This window comes from Dermochelys coriacea, chromosome 1 (genome assembly GCF_009764565.3).
Source record: "Dermochelys coriacea isolate rDerCor1 chromosome 1, rDerCor1.pri.v4, whole genome shotgun sequence".
Lineage (NCBI taxonomy): Eukaryota > Metazoa > Chordata > Testudines > Dermochelyidae > Dermochelys > Dermochelys coriacea.
This window is the reverse complement of record NC_050068.2, coordinates 204,995,635-205,020,379: the sequence shown is the minus strand read 5'-3', so window position 1 is coordinate 205,020,379 and position 24,745 is coordinate 204,995,635. Positions and strand designations below refer to the sequence as shown.

Below are 24,745 nucleotides of genomic sequence, written 5' to 3'. Positions count from 1 at the left end.
CCAGGTTTGTGCTAGTTTATGGTTCAGTAGGAAGGTAATGTCAGAGGTGCAGGCCTGTCACAAAGAATACCTTGTATTCAGCTCCGTGAAGCTTCAGGTTTGGGATGTCAAGTTCCAGGCAAATTTTGGTTGTATGGGGGGTAGGAAATAACAAGGAGGCTTTTAAGATAACAAGGGTCTCTACCTTCTAGGTCTTTGCATTTGGTAACCAACACCTTGAATTTCACCTGACAGGCACTATGGAGCCAGTGCAGGGAGAGGATCGTAGGTCACTCAGAAGAGAGGAAGTTCATCAGATGGAGCTTCTAGGTGGATTCCAAGTTTAGCCTCATGTGGACCCTATTGCTGTAGAGCAGCCAAGAGCTACAAAGGCATGAATGGTTGATATGAGATCTGTATCTAATAGGAAGTGACACAGTCTCTACCACTGTAGGGGAAGGAGTGCTGTGTGGGTGACCGAAGCAATCTGTGAATCTAGGAACCTGGGAGCAGTGGGGAGTCTAGTAAGAACAAGAGTTGTAAACCCCTCTCTGATGCCCAGTTGAACTGTATTTCACTAGGCCCTTAAAACACTTCTTCCTGCAGATCAGCATCACCACCATCTTGTCTGGGTTGAGCTGCAGCCACCTGGCTTGATTCCAGCTCCCAATTACTGCCAGACACTGGGGGAAGTCTGACAGCAGTGCTCTCTGGGTCAGAGGAGAGGAAGACACAAAGAGGGGGCATCAGCAACCCACGGCCTCTTATGCTGTCTCTCTCAGTAGCTTCATGTAGCTGGAAGAGAAGAGGGGTACCAGGACTAAGCCCTGAGGGATCCCACAACTGAGAGTCCTTGGGGAGAAGGAGCAGTCAGCCAGCTTCACCTGCTGGCAAGGAAGAGAAAGGGATGAGGGGAACCACTCTACAGTGATTCCACCTACCCTTGCTGGATTGTGTAGCTGTGTGAGCAACACCTGATGATCAACAGCCTCCCAGAAGTTGAGGAGGATCAGCAAAGACATCTGGCCTCTGTCCAATGTCCTGACGAGATCACTGACCTCTGCCCAAAGTTCCCAGCTGCTGGACACAAAGTGTGGTCAGTAAGACCAGCCGCTCATATCGTTTGACATTGAATGCTTTAGCCACATCTCAATAATGCCTGGGTCTGGATGCATGTTAACTACTCTGGGTGTCAGAAATGGCATGGTCAGTTTCCATTTGTTCGAGGATCACAGGTACATAGAGATAGAAAGGACGAAGCTCCACCAATGACCACGGATTGCTGTGGAGATTGGAGGAAACTGAACAAGTCAGATGTGTGGCCTATCTGAACCTCAGTGATGATCCTTGCTTAATACCCCAGAAGAAGAAGAAAACTCCCAAGGTCCTCGTTTGTCTCCATTCCCTGGAGACTGGGGAGATGGAATTCTTCTTTGTGTGTGAATGAGAATCACTATTATGAAACATTTAATTGCATTTATATTCCAAGACTGATTGATCAATCCCTTGATCTAGAGCCTAACTACTTTGATATCTAAGCATGAACCACACAGTACTAAGAAAGATACCACTTAATGACCCATAACTGTCTATTTTTTAAAGTCCTAATAAGGTGGATTGTGCCTTGATGCCCCATGTACCCTTTCCCTTGATAAAGCCTGCCTGCCTGCGTTCCTAATCTCAATCTCCTCCACTCCCTCTCCCTCGCTCAGATGATGCAGAGTGCCAGCAAGTCCCTCATTGGTGTCATATCTGTCCTTTTTATTCATTGCAGGGTTTATTTTTAGCCTGAAACAACTGCTTCCTAAAAATGGAGTTCCTAATGACACAGGAGCTGGGCAGAGCTATGTAAGGTATCCAGGGCTTGGCCTCGCAGCTTCTCCTGTCTGTCTCTTTGTCTTCAGCCCAGGACTGCAAAGTTTGCTGCTTCCCACTGGCCTGGATTGATCATTAGGAAGGCAGAGGAAACATACACTCAGTTCAAACTTCACCCTGAGACTTTGGTTTCTGCTGGCTCTTTTCCCTTCCCTTCTCAGATATATAAGAAAAGACATCCCACACTATCTCCCAATGAAGATAGCTTGCTGGCTATTGGCAGGTTCTTACCTGTTCTTCTGCTGCAGGGCTGAAGAGGGACTGGACTTCCCCACCTACGATGGGAAGGATCGGGTGTTTGACCTGAACGAGAAGAACTACAAGCAGGCCCTGAAGAAGTATGACGTGCTCTGCCTACTCTTCCATGAGCCTGTGGGCTCTGATAAAGTCTCTCAGAAGCAGTTCCAGATGACAGAGATGGTACTGGAGGTAAGTGCTGGTGCATGTTTGGCTGCATAGCTGTTTCAGCCAGGGTTTACTACTGCAGTGCAGTTTGGGGCCATCCGGACTAGCCAGGGGAAAGGACTCAAAAGGTTCAGGTGAGACAGATCCCCAAAGTATTGGGTGTTGAATTCAGCTGAAACCCTTAGGTCTGGAAATCTCATGAGAATAGGTTTTCCGGTGCTGCTGTTAGAATTTCTGCATCTGTCCAAAACCAAGAACCCTTTTTCCACAGAAACAACAGAAACCAAGATAACTGAGCTTTTCTAACTCTCTGGAAAGAGTTGAGGCTCCAGTTTGAATGCTGGGCAAATGTTCAGGTTACTTCGTATTTTATCCAAGCTGTTTTGCCTGTCCATATTTTGGACTTGAACCCAATCTTCTAGCCCACTAGGAGGGCTCAGAAGAGAGCCCTTACGAAACAGCCTTTTTAAAAAAGCTCTCAGTCCCTGCCAATGCTTAATCCTTTGTGCTCCCGTGACATTCAGTTGCCTGCTTGGAGTCTTTCTGTAGCTTCTTATTAGTTTCTTCAATATAACCATCCATTTCCGAGCTGGAGAATGTGTGATTAATTACCCAGCGAGGAGAGGTTCTAATGAACTGATCCTTTGTAAAGGGAAATGCAGTAAAAATTACATGGTAGATTTGTAGTACTGGTTCCTGGTCATAAAGGCACCTGAAAGCAACTGGGTCATATTGGGGAGGGGGGCACCTAAATTTAAGAAGGGGGAGAAGTGTCTTTAGATATTCATTTTCCACCTTGGTTGTGGAGGCTCCCCCAATCTCAGCTCGGAAAAAGATAAGGAGTGAAGAAGGGACAGTTACACTTTGCTTCCCAGATCTGGGGCTTAAATGTGTTGCATCCTAATAGCATGGCAATTGAAAGCTAGAAAAATATATCCACTGGGGGTTCACTATCCTGACAGCATGTTAATCCAGATTCAGAATGTACCCATACAATTTAACAATGAAGGTGACAGAAAAAACAAGGAGATTATATTCACCCATCAAAACACGATTACTTGCCCCAGGTGAAAGAGGAGGTAGAGTTCTCTGCAAAACTGGGTTATGAGCTGGGTAACTTAACTGCAGATCTCTAGCTGAGATGTTTGTACTGATACTATAATTGCATTGTTATTTAATAGGGTAGTTATGTGCTACATAAATGGCAATTGATTACTACATAGATATTTATGGAGGCTTAACAGAAGGTATCTATTATATATTACAGGTGTTATTCCCTGCCAAAAATCTGTCCATGATAGTCTGTCACTAGCTATCTTATTAAATGTGTATGTGAGAACTTTTTTTTTTTTTTGCAAGGGATGGTCCAATGGTTAGGATATAATTAACTTTGGACTCTGGAGACCTGGGTTCAATTCCCAGCTCTGCTACAGACTTCCTATGTGACCTTGGGCAGGTCACTTAATCTCTGGGCCTCAGTTCATCAACTGTAATATGCAGATAATAGCACTTCAGAGGGATGTTGTGAAGACAAATATATTGAGTACGAGGTGCTCAGACACTAGCGTGACGGGGCCATAGAAGTACCACTGATGGATAGAACTATCATTCCAAGTGTCACCAAAATAAAACTCACTTAAAATGTATTCTTAAGAATCTGCCTGTTGGCCTGAATGAAGTGTGTTGGTGGGGCTTGTTTCAGTGCCTAGTGGACAAGTGTCCACAGTACAAAACTGCCCTCACATCTGCCCCCATTTCTGGCAATCTCCACAGTGAGGCCAATGCAAACTGAATGAGCCATGGAGATTCATATCTCTTCTTGCTCCTAGAGGTGGTTTCTGTGGGACAGGGTTGTGGCACATCCACAGGATAGAATGTACTGCTGCTGCCAATGGACCTTATTCTTTGTCTGTTCATAGAATGTTTTGGTGTCCACAGGTTGATGGGGGCAGGGAGTACACTGCTGACATGACATTCACAGTGGAGATGGTTGGAAAGTTTTTGTTCCAACATTTTTCCATCAAAAAATGCCATTTGACTAACCTGAAATTTTTAATGAAATTGGCTCAATTTCAGCAAAATTTCATTTGGAAACAGATTAGAAAAAACATTTTGAAAATGTCAACACTTCCCCTTGTGACCTTTTCAGGATGGAGAGTTTCAATTTTTCATTTCAAAATGGCTTTTTGTTTCAACATTTTATATAATAGAATTAAATAAGAAAGGGTTGAAGTTAAATGAAACATTCTGAGTTTAGCTAAATAATCCCTCTTCCCTCCCTCCCATTTCTATGTGCAAAAAATGTTGGCTTTTTGTCCATATGGGAGACTTTTTTTAAAAAATTGCCAATTTTTTTTTGTAAGATGGAAAATCCATGTTTCAACCTGTGCTAGTTGTCAGTTCCTGGTTGGGGGAAGGTGGGGAAACAGGGTTCTCTAGCGGCCCCTGCTGTGGGGCACTCTAAGGCATGAGAACAACTTCTAGTATGATGTTAGGTTTCAGAGTGGTAGCCGTGTTAGTCTGTATCAGCAAAAAGAACAAGGAGTCCTTGTGGCAGCTTAAAGACTAACAAATTTATTTGGGCAAAAGCTTTTGTGGGATAAAACCCACTTCATCAGATGCATCGAATGGAAAATACAGTAGGAAGATGTATGTTGTGGTGGAGGAGGAGTGTACAGGGAAGGAGATGAGACAGTGGCACAGGGAAGGGGTGGGTAGAGACAGACCCTGCTTCTGAAAAGCAAGTAAGCATCTGATTAAAGTTAAGCACAGGCTTAAGTTCTTTGCTGAAATGTGGCCACAATGAGCAGACTGAAGAGTAATACACTTCCAAGAAAGCCACAGCACAGCCTCATGTACACCTGCAAAGACATTGGCACAGTCTGATCACATACGTCCACTCTCTGACACATTCATTTTCAGGGTGGCGAGAAAATGTGCTTGTGAACAAGCCATTGACTTGTTGGAGGTAAGGGTCTCTGGCCCAAGTGACCAAGAGGCTGACAGCCTGGAGTAAGACAATAAGTGTACATTGGAGCCTCCACAGGTTGCTTATGTTTTATTAGAAGTGCAAGGCTCAAACTGGCAGTGGTGCTCTCCTCAGCCCCACCCACAACCCAAACCCCACCCACTCAAAGCCCATATGCTCAGATACTATGATCATGGGCACAACTTAAACAACGAGATAGCAAAGAAGCATAACTGACAGCGATAGTGCAGTGGGATTGCTCACTGTATCTTCAGGTCCCTCGTTGGGGTCCCACACTGGAGTCTGCTGGGCTCCCTCACTGGGTCTGGGATCTAGAGTCCTTCTCTAGCTTGCAAAGGAGAGGGCTCCTGTTATCTGGCAACTACTCCTCCATCTAGGTGCAGGCAGGCAGGCAGGAGGTACTCCTCAGCAGCTGCAGGTTCTTGGACCTACTCCTGCATTTGCTGCCTGGGAGGGAAGGAACTATGGCTCCTGCAGCTCCCCCATGGCAGTGGCTCCTGGCGTGGCACATGATGGGGAAGCAGCTGCTAGGGCTTTTCTGCCAGCCTCAGGCAGCTGCGCTTGTGATTTTGTGCCACTCCCTGATTGGTCAGTGGTGCTACTAGGGGCTGGAAAGGGGTGTTGCAAAATGGCAGCAGTGGTGAGGGGAGGGGTGTGTGCCAGCGGTGTCTAAAGGGCTCTTCTCTCCCCTTTCCCCTCCCACCATGTTAACTCATATTGTTATTGTACAGCACCCATGGTGTGCTACTGTAACAGCTGCCATCTTGGTTGATCCTGGGGATTGAAGCAGAGAGACCTTCAGAGCTAAAAATATTAGTGTCTACAGACTAAGCAAAAGAGCAAGGCTGGAACAGACTCCTATCCTCTGTGGACCGCGGCCACACCACTCACTCATCACAGGGTTACACTAGGTCAGGGGTGGGTAAACTTTTTGGCCTGAGGGCCACATTGGGTTTCCAAACTTGTATGGAGGGCTACTTAGGGGAGGCTGGGTCTACCCAAACAAACAGCCCGGCGTGGCCCAGCCTCTGCCTCCACCTCCTATTTAACCCCCACCCCTGCTTCTCACCCCCCTGTTCCCTGACAGCTCCCCCGGGACTCCTGCCCCATCCACTACCCCTGCCCTCTGACTGTCCCAACCCCTATCCACACCCCCACCCCCTGCCCTCTATCCAAGCCTCCCTGCCCCCTTACCGTGCCGCCCAAAGCACCGAGGCAGGCCGTGACTCTGCAACCGCTCTGCCCAGCCGCCTAGAGCATTGTACTGGAGGTGCGGTGTGCTGAGGCTGCAGGGGAGGGGCCAGGGGCAAGCCTCCTGGGCCAGGAGCTCAGGGGCTAGGCAGGAGGGGCCCACGGGCTGGATGTGGCCTGCAGGACAGTTTGCCCACCTCTGCACTAGGTGCTTCATGGATAAATCAGCAGAAAAGCTCCCTGAAGATCTCAATCTATGTAGGCAAAGTGCAGGAAGAAAGAGAAGCAGAACAATGAAGCTGAGGGGAGAAACATCCCCTCTCCTGCGGCACTCTCCTTTTCCCCTCCTTCTCCTTGGCATCCCAACCTCACTTCCTCCTGTTTCTCCTTCCCCATTGCCTCCTCTTCTCCTGTGTTTTCACAGTCCCTCTCCCATTTGAGAGACCAGCCACTGGATCCATCTCTGCAGCAAACATTGTAAACTGAATCATCCCTCCTTCCAGTGGGACAGCATCCAGCCCTAGGGACAATAATAATCTATTGGATTAGGGCTTTGCTTCTGAAATTGGGAGGCTTTAGTAAAGGAATTCAGGTTCTCAAATACTGACCAGGGAGGTTGCAATCAGGCATGGCCTGCATCCCTGCTTCTCTCCTTTGGTTCCTAGCCATGTAGGCATGTGCAAGATCCTTTAAATGGTCTGGCTAGATCAGCCTCTTTATTAAGTACCAAAGCAGCAGCATCTGCAAGCTGAAATTTCATGAAGAATTTCCCTAGCACAAACTAGACTTATTTCAGTTAATAGAAGAGAAACATGCTGCTGCTTCCCATTCCAGAACAGGTCTAGCAGCACACAGGTGTGCTGCCTCTGACAACAGCCAACACAGGCTGCTTTAGAACAATGCCTATGCTCATAACATACTTGGCCAGTTCTGAAATACTAAAGGAGGAATAGCCTGTCATCTAGAGTACCTGGGGAGATCAGCTCCCGAGATCTAATTATCTCTTTCTTAGCACATAAGGACCAATGTTCTTAGAGATGAAAAGGCAGCTTTCGCATCCACCACTGGATTAGAACTAACATAGGAGTCAGGTTTAAAGGCCCAAATGGGACAAGAGTTTGGGTTTGCATTAGTTACAGACTAACATGGCTGCTACTCTGAATTTGTAAAAAGAAAAAGGAGTACTTGTGGCACCTTAGAGACTAACAAATTTGTACAAAACAAGTACCCCTTTTCTTGTTTGGATTAGGTGGCACTGAAATCTTGTCAGCTGTTCTCATGAGATTTGGTGCCAGGACAGTGGAAATTTTGTGAGATCAGCTAGTCTCAAGATAGATCCACCAACTTGGGCTGAAATCCCTTGAGAAGAGATGATTCGTACGAGAATGAAGATGTATCTGAAATAGAAAATAGGCCTGTGATAGCCCTGGCTGTGCTCCCACTGCTAGACACTCACCAGGCCTCACACACTGGACCTGTGTGCTTTTAAGCTTGTCTGAGTCTGGGTAGGCTCCAACACCGTTTCTTTCCTCGGCCTCTGGCACACTTTCTGAATACAGATGGTCTGCTACTCCTTCATGTTTCAGAGTAGCAGCCGTGTTAGTATCCGATGAAGTGAGCTGTAGCTCACAAAAGCTTACGCTCAAATAAATGTGTTAGTCTCTAAGGTGCCACACCTACTCAGTTTCTTTTTACTCCTTCATGGAAATGGGTTCTGCAGCTCTGTTGCTATAGGCTCCCAGGACTAGTGCTGATCCCCTCCAAGCATTTCCAGAATTTAGCCCTCCAACTTTATGGTCAGTCCTGGTTTTACAGTTCATCTCTTCAGGGACATGCGACAGTAGAATCACATAACACAGAGGCTTCACAAAGGGTTTCAAAACCCATTATTCTTCACATTAGATCTGTATATCTCTTGTGCTAGCTAGACAAGTTAAACACCTGGAAGCATTTCTCTGCCTCAGTTTCCTCACCATTCTTCAGTGTTTTTTAGGCTTAGGTCAAAGTCCTCTAAGGAGTCCAGAATCTGCCCTCCCTTCCTGTGATTGCACATGGCTCCTCCAAATCAAGGAGTCTCTCTCACCTCTGCAGCCAGTTTTCTTCCTCAGCTGGTCCTGCAGCTGGAAAGGACCCCTCTGCTCTACTACAAAACTTCCCCTCTGTTCCTCTCTCCTGCCCAAACTTTTCTGTGAATTCTGAGTTTTTAAAAAAACTGGCACCACCACCTGGTTTCTTTGTTTGCCTATTTGTGGATTTTGCACTCTCCAGACCTACCTCTCATCAGGCCACCTCCCAGCTCAGACATCCTCCCCCCCATACCCATTATTTGACCTGAGCATAGTCATTAAGTTTAACAACGTCTTGTTTGTTCTGTAGCTTTGTCCAAATGAGGGAGTGGTCATGATGCTGATGCACTGTCAGCCCATATTTGAGTCACTACACATTGAGGCATTCAATAATACAGCAGTTTCATAAAATTAGCCAGAATTCATAAGTTGTACATATATTCCCCAGCTCACTACAAGACCCTTCGGGCTTTGACATGGAAGTTATAGGGGTGACTTCAGCTTTGAATCTGATTCACCCCAGATATTCAAAGGAGCTAGGGCTTGAGGATCTAGAATTGCCACAGCTTTAGTCTAGTATTAGTGCACATAAAACTAACCTCTCTCTCTAGGCAACCACATTGTACATTTGATCCTATCATCCTTCTTCACTGAAAATGAATATGCTCATGAGATGGGGGCCTCAGTCCAGTACCCAGTGGACAGGTATCCACAGTGCACAAGCCAAATTAATTACCACTGATTGGCCCTCTTGCTTGCAGCATGAGAAAGAGAGGCCAAAGACTGATTGAGCTACAGTGATTGAACATGCTTCTAACCCTGAAGGACAGTTCCTCCACGGCACAGATAAGACATGTGTAGGGCAGGGTGCATGGAGGAAGCTTGCACTGCTGTCTTTGCCATGCCTGTTCTAGAGATAAAGAGAAGCTTTCAGAGTCCATGGCTGCCAGCCAGTCCAGCAACTTTCATCAGCACTACATTCATGAAAAAGGGGGAGGAGAGATCATGCTCCAGGACCCTGGCCCTGGGGGCCAGATGTGCTGCTCTCTATCCACCAGCTACTGCATAGCTGAGAAGGAGCACAGCTGTGCAGTAACACCACCTAGAGCTTTGTGTCTGTACAGTTTAAAGCACTTTTTTTTTTAAAAGAGTGCAGATAAGCATCATTCTCCCCATTTTGCAGTTGCATGAAACAAGGCCAAGAGCAGCCAAGTGACTTGCCCAAGGTCACACAGCAAGTCAGTGGCAGAGTCAGGAATAGAATGCAAGTCTTCCCACACCTTAGTCTATGCCCTACCTACTTTACTATTTTTAAAAGTCAAGCACCCTTACCAAGTCTCAGCAGGGAGTTTTGCCTAGGTGTGAGGGGTTAGTAATATAAAACTCTAAGCTTTGGCCCCATTATGGTTTTTGAAAAAGAGTATGTGCTAAGCTCACCCTCTGGTACTCCAGCTGTTCATAGCCAGATGTCATCAAGAAGCCATCAGTGAAAGTTCCTTGTTGGCTAAAGCATTATGAAAGTAGAAATAACAGCGGTTTGTTCTGGGAGCAGGGAACAACGGTAACTCCAGGCCCTCTAGAACTCCTCTCTCCAAGAAAGTTCAATATTCAACTGGTCCTTGGATATAACCAACACTATGCATCTGCCACATGGAGACACTACAGAGCCCTAAAATAGAAGGGCTTAGGCTAGTATCCAGACACTATGCAAAGCCTAGGCTGCTACAGAGCCCCAGGTGCTCCTAACACTGGGTAGGCAGCTGTGCTGTTTGCCCATCTGGATAGCAAGCATGCTCTGGGGCTTCATTGCAAGCCCAATAAGCCATATGGATTGCTTCATCTTTTTATTGTCCTCCCTTATAAAATATATACAAGATTTGAGGATTGTCATTGTGCCAAAGAAGCCTAGAACTCAAGTCTGTTGAGTCAATGTGAAGCGATAGAAACAGCTATAAATCATAGTGGAGAGCTCCTTTTGTTCAGAAGATCACCAGGTTCAATCATCACTGGGATTTGCAGTCAGTTACTGTCCAGTTTTTAAGTGCTCAGCCTTTCTGATTTTATGAATTTCACTGGTGCGTTGTACAGGTTAAACACAGACATGTGTGCCATGCATAGGCAGCAGCTATAAGAGGCTGGGGGAGGCTAAGCCTGCCCCAATGGGACAAGAAATGCCAACTGCAGAGTTCAGATCCATATGTGAGTTCTCCCAAGTCTAGAGGAGTTTCAGACCCAGAAGTCTGCCTCAGAACCATTTCCGGTATCAACACAAAAACCCAAGTTGTGCCTAGCAGGAACATGGTCACAGCCCTGAGCCCTGCTCAGCACCAGCCAAGCATGGAGAATAGAGCGGGGTAAGTGGCACTGACCAAGGGGATGGTGCGTTATGCTGCAGCCCCTGCCCTGGATGCTGTGGTGCTGGTGGAGGGATTGCGCTCCCTGAGCTCCCACTGAACCAAGGCTACTGCACTGCCCTCAACATGGACCTGTGCCTTGATGGAATCAGGCCTGAAGTTTAAAAGGAGATGCTCTTATGCTTAAACAAAACAGGGCAGAGGAGATGGCATGAGAAATGGCCTCATCTCCACTGAATTCTGCATCCCTTCCCCCCCAAATCTGTGCCTTCTTGCCTCAGGTTTCAGAGTAGCAGCTGTGTTAGTCTGTGTCCGCAAAAAACAGGAGTGCTTGTGGCATCTTAGAGACTAAAATTTATTTGAGCATAAGCTTTCGTGAGCTACAGTTCGCTTGCTCACAAAAGCTTATACATACAGAGAAGTTGGAAGTTACCATACAAACTGTGAGAGGCTAATTAGTTAAGATGAGCTATTATCAGCAGGAGAAAAACAACTTTTGTAGTGATAATCAAGATGGCCCATTTAGAGAGTTGACAAGAAGGTGTGAGGATACTTAAGGAAATAGATTCAACATGTGTAATGACCCAGCCACTCCCAGTCTCCATTCAAACCCAAGTTAATGGAATCTAATTTGCATATTAATTCAAGCTCAGCAGTTTCTCCTTGGAGTCTGTTTTTGAAGCTTTTCTGTTGCAAAATTGCCACCCTTAAATCTTTTACTGAGTGTCCAGAGAGGCTGAAGTGTTCTCCTATCGGTTTTTGAATGTTATGATTCCAGATGTCAGATTTGTGTCCATTTATTCTTTTGCGTAAAGACCATCTGGTTTGGCCAATGTACATGGCAGAGGGGCATTGCTGGCACGATGGCATATATCACATTGGTAGATGTGCAGGTGAATGAGCCCCTGATGGCATGGCTAATGTCATTAGGTCCTATGATGGTGTCACTTGAATAAATATGTGGACAGAGTTGGCACTGGGCTTTGTTGCTTCCATCCAGGACACACCACACGATCCATTGTCTACAGCCAAGCTCTGAGATACAATCACATTTGCTCCAATACCTCGGACAGAGGCAAACACCTACAAGGTCTCGATCAAGCATTCTTAAAAATACAATATGCACCTGCTGAAGTTAAAAAAAAACAAAAAACAAAAACACACACAACAGATTGACAGAGCCAGAAGAATACCCAGAAGTCACCTACTACAGGACAAGCCCAACAAAGAAAATAACAAAACGCCACTAGCTGTCACCTTCAGCCCCCAACTAAAACCTCTCCAGCGCATCAAAGATTTACAACCAATCCTGAAAAATGATCCCTCACTCTCACAGATCTTGGGAGACAGACCAGTCCTCACTTACAGACAGCCCCCCAACCTGAAGCAAATACTCACCAGCAACCACACAACAAAAACACTAACCCAGGAACCTATCCTTGCAACAAAGCCCAATTCCATTTCTGTCCACATATTTATTCAAATGACACTATTATAGGACCTAATCAATCAATTAGCCATGCCATCAGGGGATCATTCACCTGCACATCTACCAATGTGATATATGCCATCATTTGCCAGCAATGCCCCTCTGCCATGTACATTGGCCAAACTGGACAGTCTCTACACAAAAGAATAAATGGACACAAATCTGACATCAGGAATCATACATTCAAAAAGCTTATGCTCAAATTTGTTAGTCTAAAGTGCCACAAGTACTCCTGTTCTTCTTGCATTAGTTCTCTTCAGAGGGGAGTTTAGTTTTGTGGGACAGTTGCACGGTGTTAGGGCAGTTTTGGTTTCAAATACTGCAATCAGAGGGGCAGGCCAGCATAGAGAAATGACATGCCCAGCTCCACATGGATGTTCAGTGTGTTGGCTGCCCAGCTTAATCAGCAAAATAATCTTCCTGGTGATGCGACTGAGCGGTGGTTAAATGAAGTGCCAGGGAGCTGCATGGGAATTGTGCTGAGACAGGATTGGACCCCCATCAGCGTCCTTTTAGCTCATGGTTGGAAACTTGTGCCTTGGCTGAGAGCACACTTCACAATAGGAATGCCCAGTTCAGATAAAAATACAAACCTAACAATGTTCAACCTTTTGTGAGGCATCCAAAGAGCATATTAAGTTCCCACTGTGCAGAGATACTCTACAGTGTGTAATTAATACCCACAAAGCTGCATGCCAGGATCACAAATCCACCTTCCAGTGGGGGGATAGCCAGAGAAGGGGCTCAGCCAAAAGTGACCTTTTGGTGTTGGCATTCTGTCTTTCAAGGTCTGCTTTCTGATTTGAGGGGCAGCAGCCTTCTGGAGGGGAGCCTCAGTGGCGAGTGGCCTCCCCATCTGATTCTAATGGAGAAAGGGTGAGACTGGGTGATAAGTCAGCCCCCTTCTAGCCCCAGTGCCAAAGGGTATGATCCCCAGTAGCCACTCAGCTGAGCCCCACCACCTATATTCACCCATACCAACACTCCAAGACTCAGATCTCAGAAGCCTGTGGGGCTTCTTCTTAACAGCCCCAGAGTGCCACTACCAGAACGACAGTGACAGATGCAATAGAGAGGCAACTGGGCACCACCACCCAGCTATTGTTGCAGCTGGAAGGGAAAAGAGGGTCTCCTTCTGCCCAACAGGTCACCCCTAGTGCTAAATGCAGGAAAGCCAATCACTGGGTGGAGATGCAGGGAGGGAGACAGTATTATCCTGCAAGGCTGCACGTGAACTCAAAACACAACTTTGGCCACTGCTCCAAACAGTTTCCCAGCATTTTCAACACTCATTGACAGCCAGTTCCCAACCATCAACATGTACTTTAGCTTAGAGCAGTGATCTCCAACTTTTTTATGCCTAAGATCACTTTTTGAATTTAAAGGCAACCCAGGATCTAACCTGCCCCTTCCCCAAAGCCCTGCCCACTCAATTCCCCCCCCAACCCGGTCACTCGCTCTCCCACACCCTCACTCACTTTCATCAGACTGGGGCAGGGATTTAGGGGTTAGGAGGGGGTATGGGCTCTGGCCAAGGGGTTCACAGTGTGGGAGGGGGCTCTGGGCTGAGCTGGGGTAGGAGGTTGGGGTGCAGGCTCTGGGAGGGGGCTCAAGGCTGGGGCAGGAGTGAGTGGCATGGGCTCTCATCGGGCAGCACTTACCTCAGGCATCTCCCAGTCGGCAGCACTGTGGGACTAATGCAGGCTCCCTGCCTGCCCCAGCCTCATGCCACTCCAGGAAGGGGCCCACACATCCCTGCAGGGGCACATGGCTCCACATGCTGCCCCTCTCTGCAGGCGCCATCTCCACAGCTCACATTGGCCATAGTTCCCCATTCCCAGCCAATGGGAGCTGCAGGGACAGTGCCTGCAGAGAGGGGCAGCAGGCTTGCACATTCTGAGATCCCTGGCCCCCGCCACCCCTGCGGCCATGCTAGCTATTTCTGATGTGGGGCTGGGGCAGGTAGGGAGCCTCCCTTAGCTCCACTGCATTGCCGGAGATCGCAATCAACCGGGAGAATCTCCAGGATTGACCAGTCAATTGCAATCGACCAGTTGGTGACCATTGGACTAGATGATCATAATGGCCCCTTAGATTCATAGATACTAAGGTCAGAAGGGACCATTCTGATCATCTAGTCCGACCTCCTGCACAACGCAGGCCACAGAACCTCACCCACCTTTAATTTCTCACTGGGCTTTCATTTAGGACAAAGCATCACTTTGTTTGTTTAATAACCCTGCGCTCTAAAATGGGAAACATCCTACCAGCCTCAATCCCAAAGCTCACTGTTACCAAATGTGCACTGCTGGAAGCACATCTAGGCCTTCCAATTGACTCCCATGGCTGAGATGTAGATTTTGCTCCCAGAGGCAACGTGCACTTGTAGCTGCACAGAGGTCTTGAAAAAGAAATGGGGGGAGGGGAAGAGGATTCAGTTTATTGGGCCTGAGGCAGTTGAGTAGCACTGGCTTAAATTTGTATTCCCTTAGATAAGTTGTCTTAGGATAGAGGAGCCACCAGAAGAGCAGGATAACAGGGAAATTTAAAAGGGAGAATGCAGCACCTTGGGGAGGTGTCCCTTCATTCTCTCACCTTCCTTTCCAGTCTCTTATTCTTCCAGCTATGCAGACTGGAAAAGAAACTATCCTTGCTTAACAGGAAGCTATTAATGCCAACTCCCTCTCACAGGGTACACTTGCTATGTGTGGGGCCTCCTCCTGGCCACTCTCTGGAGTCAGCTTGTTCCAGGTCAGGGGTCCCCTTCTGCTCTCTGTTGCCACTCCCTCTCTGCAACACCAGGTGCTCCTTCACGACTTGACCCTCCAGTCAGGTCAATACATGTTTCCCCCTTCTGGGGTACCAAAGTCTTATTACCAGCAGTCTTAGACAATCTTCCCATTCACTGCCCTACAGTGCCACTTCCCCAGTAGCTAGCAGGGGAACCTAGGCCCTCTATTCCAGGTTCCAGCTCAGGGAGCCTCTAGTCAGCAGCCAAGGTCTGTTCCCTTTTCCCTGAGCCTTTCCTTACCTTCTAGCTCTCCACCCTTCTCTGAGCTTGCCAGCCTCACAACTCCCTGCTCCCAGGGAGTAACCATAGCCTAACTGCCTCTATAGCTCCAAACATATCTCCCTCCTCCTAAGGAGTGACTACAGACACTTCCCTTCAACCTCTCTTTGCTATCAGTTCCCTGGCTTTATAAAAGCCAGGCCTGTTTCCACGCAGGTGATCTTCCCCTAATTAGGGCTTTCCTCTCAGCCTTCAATCTCCAATCTTACAGCCTAATAGGCTAATTGGCCCTTCTGGCCTCCATTAACCCTTCCAGGGTAAGAGTAGGGTGAACACCTCATCACACTCCCCCAGGGATCCAAATTCATCACCCCTGTCCATCCCTGCCAGTCACGGAGCTGAGAAATGCTAGCATTACAGTTAGTGGGGCCCTGCCAGGTGAGGCCAAGGGAAGTTCAGGCCACAAAACAAGCTGCCACCCTACAATGAGAAGCAGTCAAAGCTGAGATTTCCCCAGTGCTGTTCTCCTCCCCCCACCCCCATAGGCTTCTCTGCCATTTGAGAAAAAAAAACTGACATCAAATACAAGCCTCAGCATGAACATTAATATTTCCATCAGAATTATAATCATCCCTCTCTGCGAAGTGAAGGGAGACTGGTCAGCTGCAGATCTCAAGAACTGCCTTCTCACAGTCTGCCCAGACAGGATGCCTCTCTCTGCCCCTCCTCTAGTCTATCTAACCTCACTTTTGCTGTTATACATCCTGAGATTTTGGAAACAGCCCTGAGGGTCTTATTAATCACCCACAAGCTTTCAGCTCCAAAGCCTAAGCACATGTAGGTACAGAGAGCGCTCCCTTAGGCCCCAACAGCTCTGGAAAGGAGATATTTCCTCTCCCTGCTTGAGACAGAGGTTCATGTTGCTGATATTCCAGCTGTCAGTGACTCAGACTCATAGACTTTAAAGCCAGAAGGGACCATCATGATCATCTAGTCTGGCCTCCTGCACATCACAGGCCTCAGAACTTCACCCTCCCATTCTTGTAATAGACCCCTAACTTCTGGCTGAGTTACTGACATCCTCAAATCATGATCTAAAGACTTCAAGTTACAGAGAATCCACCATTTACTCTAGTTAAATCAGCAAATGACTTGTGCCACATGCTGCAGAGGAAGGTAAAACCCCCACAGGGTCTCTGCCAATCTGCCCCAGGTGAAAATTCCTTCCTGACCCCAAATATGGCAATCAGTTAGACCATGAACATGTGGGCAAGACCCACCAGGCAGACACCTGGGAAAGAATTCTGTGACCTTTGACACCATCAGCCATGAGGTCGTGCTGACTTGCCTATAAGAGCTGGCGTGTGTAGAAGGAATTGCTTTGGGTTGACTCCACTAGTTCCTCTCCAACCGATGCCAAAGGCCCAAGATAAGCAATGTCCCTCCTCCCTAAGCTCTCATCAGTGCTGCTCCACAGGTCTTTGTCTTGTCAGCCCCTTTACCCACCATCTGTGTAAGGCCTCTAGGACAGTTCGTGAGGCACCATGAGCTCCATTGTCATCAGTGTGCCTGGAAACCCTGCTCCACATCTCTTCTGCATCCAGTGCGAACAATGCTGACTTCTAGTTGTCCCAAAGTCTGCAGGAAGTTGGAGCTGGTTCAGACTAGCCCCAGGGAAGATGGAGGTGATGCTGATAGGAACACAAAATGCATTGAGGAAGTGGAAGAAGCTATGACTCTGCTCCACAGAAGGAATCAACCCCCAGGGTCAAGACAGTGTGCCAGGGTTGTACTGGACTCCTGGACACTCAGATGGTCCTGGACACTCAGATAGCAGCAGTAGCCTTAAGAACAGCTTCTATCATCTTCCCTTAATCCAGGGGCTGCTTCTGACCCTTTGACCCCCAGCCATCCCTTACCTGGACACCCTGTATGGGCTGGGCCCTGACTAACTCAGAGACCACCTCTTCATCCACACCCTACCGCAGCTGCTGGGATCCATAGGGTTGTTCTGTCTGACTGAGAGAAGGCAGAGACTCTTAATTGGCAGGGCAAGCAGTTAATAGCGGAAGTCCCTTGGCTGTGGAACTCCACACCACTGTAAATCAGGATGACCCTGAATTTTGCAACCATCAGGGGAAAATGTAGGACTCGTCTCTTTGCATAAGGCCCTCCCACAAGAACAGTGGGAGCAGAATGACATGGAAACAAATAACAGGATCATCCCATTTAAGGGAGGAATGTAATACTAGGGAGAGAGGAGTTCTCTCAGATACAAAGCTGCTATTCCGAATGCTGTACATAGCACCTAGATCCTACGGGGAGGGACACATAAAGAAGGCACAGTACAGATAGGAGAGAGATGGGCTGTGCATCGCCAAATGTGTGTGGAATATGGAGTCTTGAGAGTCCAATTGCTTTGCTCATGGTTAAATCCACCCCTGCCTGCCTTGAACTCCTGCTGCACCTCGGGACAATCTAGCATGACCAGTTAGGTCCAGTTCTTCCAATACAGCCTTTTTCCTCCCGCTCACCATGCAGCTGTTATAGCCAAATTTCTCACTGTTGAAGCAGACACCATGACAAGGGTTCAGGTAGGCCAAACCTTCAAGGGATCTTCCCTTTAAAAGGCAGGGAAGAGATGGCTGTGTTCGTGCATTACAGCTCTCTCCCTCCCTCCCACGGTCCTGAGCCAAAAGGATTGTTGAGGTTAGAAACATTATCTGTATTCAAATCCCACTGGAATCAGAAAATACTGTAAGTGAATACATAAATGTCAGATACTGTATAAAGCATGGGCAGCCAGCCAAGGTGTTGTGTCTCTGGCATTCTCTGTGCTCTGATATTTGATGGTGGATCAAATGCAGTAGCCCAGATAAGGCCATACCTAGGCAATGCATCAGACTCCCCTAACGAGCTGGGGTTGGGGCAAGGGCAGTCAGGCTGGTCAGTTCCTGTGTAGCTGGCATTACGGAGAGATTCCCCAGTGCGGGACTCTGGAGTGCCGCACATGGGCACATGCTGTACAGCATACCTGACGTTATCTCACTGTGACTGTCCCAGCAGAGCAGTCTGATTGCCTGCATAACTCCCTGCTCGGTGCTCACACACTGGCATATTAATACACACACTCACAGAAACACCGACAAACACACATACCCACAGAGAGAGACACTTCCAGAACTACTCCCACACACACAACACAGACCCAGCTCCAAACACACATGCACACAGAGAATTCCTATCACACATACATACCTCCAGACACACGCGTACTTCCCCCCTCACAAACTCTAACAAACACATATGCACACACTATCTCTCTCTCTTCACACACACATACGCACACACTGTCCTACCCCAGAGGCTCTGATTCCATCCCTCACATGCTTAACCCTAACCACGCATGCTCACAGACGCACACTCACCCCACAGTCCACACCATGCCCCCACAAAAACTCAACCCCATTCGCCCAGCCACTCTTATACCCATGTGCTCATGTACATACGGGCCTATTCACAATCCCATCACGCAAACACCCTCACTCACCAACATCCCCTCACACATCCCCACCCATAGCAGGTGTTTAAACCTCAAAAGATAGGGACATTTTAGGGCCCAGTTAAAGGCCTTCAGATACACCAGCCCTGATCCCAGTGTGTGGGGTCAAGGAGTGTTTGGCTGATAATAGCCAGAGTCTTAGTTTCTTGGGCTGAACATATTTTGCCTCAGTGTTCTCCTCTGGTCACAGGGCAGGCACAGGTTCGAGTGCTGGACTTGGAGCCTGAGGAAACTGTTATTGGTCTGTTAAACGTCCTCACTGTGGCAATCTGTTTACAATACTGAGTATTGCTCAGGAACCTCCTACACTCCAGTGCTCACCATTCCTGTGGATAGGCAGCCCCATATAACATGGAACAGGAAGGGATTTCTCTCCCCCGCCCCACGTCCCCAGATCTCTGCTTAGCTGGCTAAGTACCCTAAAAGAGGGTTTAATCTTCCTCTGAATCATCAGGCATTGGCTACTACCAGACGCCTAATGCTGGTTTATATGGACCAGTAGTCTGAACCAGTAGGGTAGGAGGTGGGGCACCTGGCTAGTGAGACCAATGTGCTGAGCCAGTATAATTGGAGGTAGAATAAGGGAAATAAGAATTAAGTGCCCTAATGGTATACTCCACTATGGCAGAATTCTTTGTTTTTCTGTATACAAACAGTAACCATAAACTTTCAGTCTGCCATCTCTTTTAAATAAGGAAAACAACAAAACAAGAAAGAACAAAAATAAAGCCTCCATGGAAGAGAGCCCAGCGTGTGTCTCCTTTATAACATGCTGCATCAACTGTGTCTCACAAAACAGCAGCTTCCTTCATCAATGGCAGACTCCAGGAAGTTGTAGTAGAGAGGAAACAAAATCAAAATAGTTATATGACTAGCTATACTACAAAGGAGAGAACTGGGGGGTTGGGTGAAGAAACTGGAGCAGGCCTGGGAACATAGATTCATAGATTCATAGATACTAAGGTCAGAAGGGACCATTCTGATCATCTAGTCGGACCTCCTGCACAACGCAGGCCACAGAATCTCACCCACTCACTCCTACAAAAAACCTCATCTATGTCTGAGCTATTGAAGTCCTCAAATCGTGGTATAAAGACTTAAAGGAGCAGAGAATCCTCCCTCAAGTGACCCGTGCCCCACGCTACAGAGGAAGGCGAAAAACCTCCAGGGCCTTTTCCAATCTACCCTGGAGGAAAATTCCTTCCTGACCCCAAATATGGCGATCAGCTAAACCCTGAGCATATGGGCAAGATTCACCAGCCAGATACTACAGAAAATTCTTTCCTGGGTAACTCAGATGCCATCCATCTAATATCCCATCTCAGGGGATTAGGCCTATTTACCCTGAATATTTGTCCTCTAAAGGAATGGGAAGCATACATGTGAGGGGCAGGGGGATGGACCTGGGGGCACATCGTTCAGGTGAAAGGAGTGAGAAGAGGGGGAGGGGATTTCCTTTGGAGCAAGGGGGAGTCTGATTGTAAGGGTGGGGTGGTAGTCGAGGGCATATTTTGTGGGGGAAAGGAGAGCATAAGAGTAAGGAAGTGGGGTGCAGGCTTGGGAGCATGTACTTTGTGGAAGGGGAGAAGAGAATTAAAATGTCATAAATAATTGTATTTCCCATTGCCCAAGCAAAGCATCTATCAGCCCAGCCATTAAAGTGCCTTTTTTTGCCATAAAATTTTGGCAAAGGATTTAACTGCTGCCAATGAAAGGTGATGACTTAACCATGCATCCCTAATGAGTGACTCGGGTTCTGTAGCTAGCCTTTATCTTCCTTAATCTCCTGTCACCCTTGCGTTCAGACACTGGCTATTTATAGGAGGGAGGTTAGCATGCTGCACTTCTATGGGCGGCAGCAGCTCAGAGCTATTATGTGACATTCAAACTAGCCTGGAGGCAGGGTGTGGGGAACACAGGATGCCCACAGTGCTAGGCCCTGAAATGGGCCCTGTGTCACTCACAAATCATGCCACAATCTGCCTGAAGGTTTTCTTTCTCCATCTAGTCTTGTGGTGACATCTGAAAGCAGCCATGTCCTAATAGGGGCATCCCTTTCCTACAAGCCTTGGAGCTCTGTTCCTTGGGTCATAATATTCTTCAAATACCAGTATGCAGAAAAAAGAGCCGTGGGGTTTTGTGGTGGTGAGCTGCCTTGTGACAGCCGAGATGTAGGAGTGCCCTGGCCATGCCTCCTCCTTCCCCTGCATGCCCTCTGCCCAGGGCCGGACTAACTTTTTGTGGGCCCGGCGCCAAACATATTTGTGGGCCCCCATGGGGCAAGATGCAGGGGGGCAGTATGGTCAGTCTCTAGAGTAAAGGGTGGGCTGGGGACAATAAGGCACAGCACAGCTGGAGCAGCCCCCCTCTGCTCAGCCCAGCAGGAGGGCACTGTTTACGAACCTGCAGCTGCCAGACGCACACAGGCCTGCTCAGCCCTGTGCTGCCAGCATGCCTCTTCCCCTTGAGGGCAGGCCCGCACCACACCGCCCCCCTGCCCAGCGCCCCCTCACCCCGAGACCTCCATCACAGATCTTTATGCCCAGCCCCCACCCCTCTCAGAGACCTCCCCCGCAGGCCTCCCACCACAACTGCACAGCACTCTGCACACCACACCGCTCGCCCAGCGCCCCCCGTCCATAGACCTCCCCACTGCCCACCACCTTCCTCACAGTCCCACCGTGACAGCTGCACAGCACCCCATATTCCTGAGGGGATTCTGCACCAAAAAATTAGAAATTCTGCACACACAATATTTTAAAATTCGGCAAATTTTATTTGTCAATAAATAAATGTGGAGGCTCCACCATGGCAGCGGGGAGCACAGGCCACTGGTTGCATGGAGGTGGGAGATTACCCTGCAGCCTCCCCCACCCCACCGTGGGACAGGGACTCGGCAGTGAGGCTGCACCCGACCCTGACACAGTGCAAGGGCCAGGCCTGCCCCAGAAATACCCTGGGGCCCTGCCCCCCCTGCCAGGCGCACCAGGTGTGGGTGAGCAGGCTCAGCCCAGCAGCAGGATCCAAGTGCAGAGGGACTTAGTGTGGGGGGATCCAGGTGGGGGTAAAAGAGTTCTCTGTGGGGCAATCTGGGTGTGGGAGATCTGGATGCATGGAAGCTCATTGAGGGTTCCCAGGTGCAGGGACAATGGGACTCACAGGGGATCCAGGTGAAGGTGTTTGGGCTCAGTGGGGGGGGCTAGGTGCAGGGGAGGTGGAGTTCATTTGGGTGGGGGTCTAGGTGCAGGTGGTTGGGGCTCAGTGGGGAGGTTGTCTGGGGGGGCTCATCGGGATGGTACAGATGCGGGGAGGTGGGGCTTGTCAGGGTGATGGCTTGTCAGCTTCTTTCCAGGGGATGCTGCATGCTGGGCTCCAGCTTCCCCACTGCTCTGCTTTCCCCATCTCCTTCTCTTCCCCATCCCATGCCCTTTCCCCACTGCTCCATCTCCTCCCCAGGCTTGGGGGTCAGAGGGGAAACCACCCCCCCCAGCATGAGCCGGCAAAGCAGAGCTCCCCTGGCTCCCAGCCTTGGGACTTGGGGTTCAGGGGGAGCCATCTCCCAGCACTCACCGGAGCTGGTGGAGCAGAGCGGTCTGGAGCTGGCTCGCTCCACTTCCCGCCACCCGGTGAGTGCAGGGTGGGCCTGACCCCTGCTGCAGTCCCCCGGGACGTAGCTCAGGGGAACAGGTGGAGTGAGGGTGGGGCGGAGTAGCGTGGGAAGAGGCAGGGTGGGGGAGAAGCAGGGGCAGGGACAGCTTTCCTGGCCGGCTCAGCCGGCTGGGGGATGAGGCTGGCTGGGGCCCCTTCTGACTCTGGGCCTGGTGCCATGGCGCCACTGGCGCCATGGTAAACCCGGTACTGCCTCTTCCACCTCTCTCCCCCACCCGATCTGCCCTCAGCACACACCCTGAAGAAGCAGCTCTTGTGAAGGCAAAGAGGCCCATGCACCAGAAGTATTCTCCAGGGGCAGGGCTTTCCAGCTGCTTTGCAGCCTCTTCGTGTCATTACGGCACCGGTAGGGTCTGGGGCATTCTGTGTGGCAGAGTCAAAAAGGCTTGGCACTTGGGAGCTGGGACTGGGTGGGACTGGATGTGGCCATGCAGTGGAGCGGGCTGTGTTTAGTCATTAGAAGCCATTTCCTGTGCTATCTCAGCCAATGTATACTGGGATTTTGTTTGTGTTGTTGCCAGTATCCAGCTGGCCTCTGAAGTTAATTGAAACAGTCTGACTGGCTAATTTGGATCCCAGTGACATCATAGCTCTCTGCTTCCCACAGCACAATATCTCTCCCAAATGGCGGGAGCATGTTTGCGTTGAACGCTCCTGGTTCATTCAGGAGAGACAGTGACAAAGGGGGCAGAGAGTGGAGACAAAAAGAAACCCCCTAGTGACCAAGTGGAGCAACAAGAGAGACAGACGCAGACAGACACAGAGGCTACTTTAGTAGATAAGGCACTGGCCTGTATTTCAGGGTTCTACCGGGCCCTACCCCAGCTCTGCCACTGACTACTATGTGACCTTAGGCAAGTTATTTCATCTCTCTTCATCTCTGTTTCCCCTATACGTGTCCTGAGCAAGGCAATGACTTGGTCACAGTTTGTCTTTGCAGTGAGCTTGGCCCCCAAGTTTCCAGATGTTATCTGCTGCTTACTGTGGGTAGAAATCTCTGAGTTAAAATAAGTGGGTTCCCCTCTGCATGGTGCCATAGGCTGGGGACTATTTGTTTTGCAAATGGATCTTTTTTTCAACTGTGCCTCCCACTTCATTGTCCCTGATTCGGGCTGTGAGCCTTCTTCCAATACCTGAATATCTGAGCGTAGTTAGCAGCACATACTATCTTAAGCCAACCCAGGTCTGTGAACGAGTGGGATGAGATCCATTCGCTGTGACCTATGGATAGCATACCTCAGCCAACAAATGGCATGTGATATGATCCACCCATCAATTCTGCTCAGAAAGCAGAATGTGGGTCACCTGTCACTATGGGGCCATTCTGGTTGGTCACGATGACTTTTAACTGTCTTGTGGTGTTCATTAGAGAGACAAGGTGGGTGAGATAATATCTTTTATTAGACCAACTGCTGTTGGTGAGACAGACAAACTTTCGAGCCACACAGAGCTCTTTCTCCCACTTGGGAAAGGTGCTTAGATTGTCACAGCTAAATACAAGATTGAACAGGCTGTTTGGCATAAGTAATTAGCATATATTCTAAGCAGTGGTGAGCTGGAGCCGGTTCACACCAGTTCACTAGAATCGGTTGTTAAATTTAGAAGCCCTTTTAGAACCGGTTGTCTCGTGAGGGACAACCAGTTCTAAAATGGCTTGTAAATTTAATCGGTCAAAAGTGGTGCCTTAGGCACTGGCAGCCCTGGAGCACCCAAGGGGAAAATCTGATGGGTGCAGAGCACCCACCGGCAGCTCCCCTCCCTGCCCCACCCCCGGCCAAAGCTCACCTCTGCTCCGCCTTCGCCTCCTCCCCTGAACACGCCGCCCCCTCTGCTTCTCTGCCCTGCCAGGCTTCCCGCAAATCAGCTGTTCGTGCGGGAAGCCAGGGCAAGCTGAGAAGCAGGCCGCGGCTTCCCGCTCAGGCCCAGGGAGGCAGAGCGGAGGTGAGCTGGGGCGAGGGGGGGGGGCGCGAGGAGGGCCGCCCGCACTGCAGCAGGTAACCTGGGGGGGCACGCAGGGGAACTGCTCCCCGCCCCAGCTCACCTCCGCCACCCTGGGCTTGAGCGGGAAGCCGCCGTCTGCTTCTCAGCCCTACCAGGCTTCCCGCGGAACAGCTGATTGGCAGGAAGCCGGGGGTGGGGGGCAGAGAAGCAGAGCA

The 24,745-nt window shown here is 49.1% G+C and overlaps 1 protein-coding gene across 1 annotated transcript in view; it reads left to right on the top strand.

Moving 5' to 3' along the window:
* Nucleotides 1-1,655: 1,655 nt before the first annotated feature.
* The window catches only part of CASQ2 (calsequestrin 2), a 52,152-nt gene continuing 29,062 nt past the window's right edge, over nt 1,656-24,745 (top strand). The window contains exon 1 of the mRNA XM_038412772.2: nt 1,656-2,283. Within this exon, the coding sequence (XP_038268700.1) occupies nt 2,050-2,283 (234 nt within the window). The 5' untranslated portion in view covers nt 1,656-2,049. The remainder of the gene's footprint in view (nt 2,284-24,745) is intronic.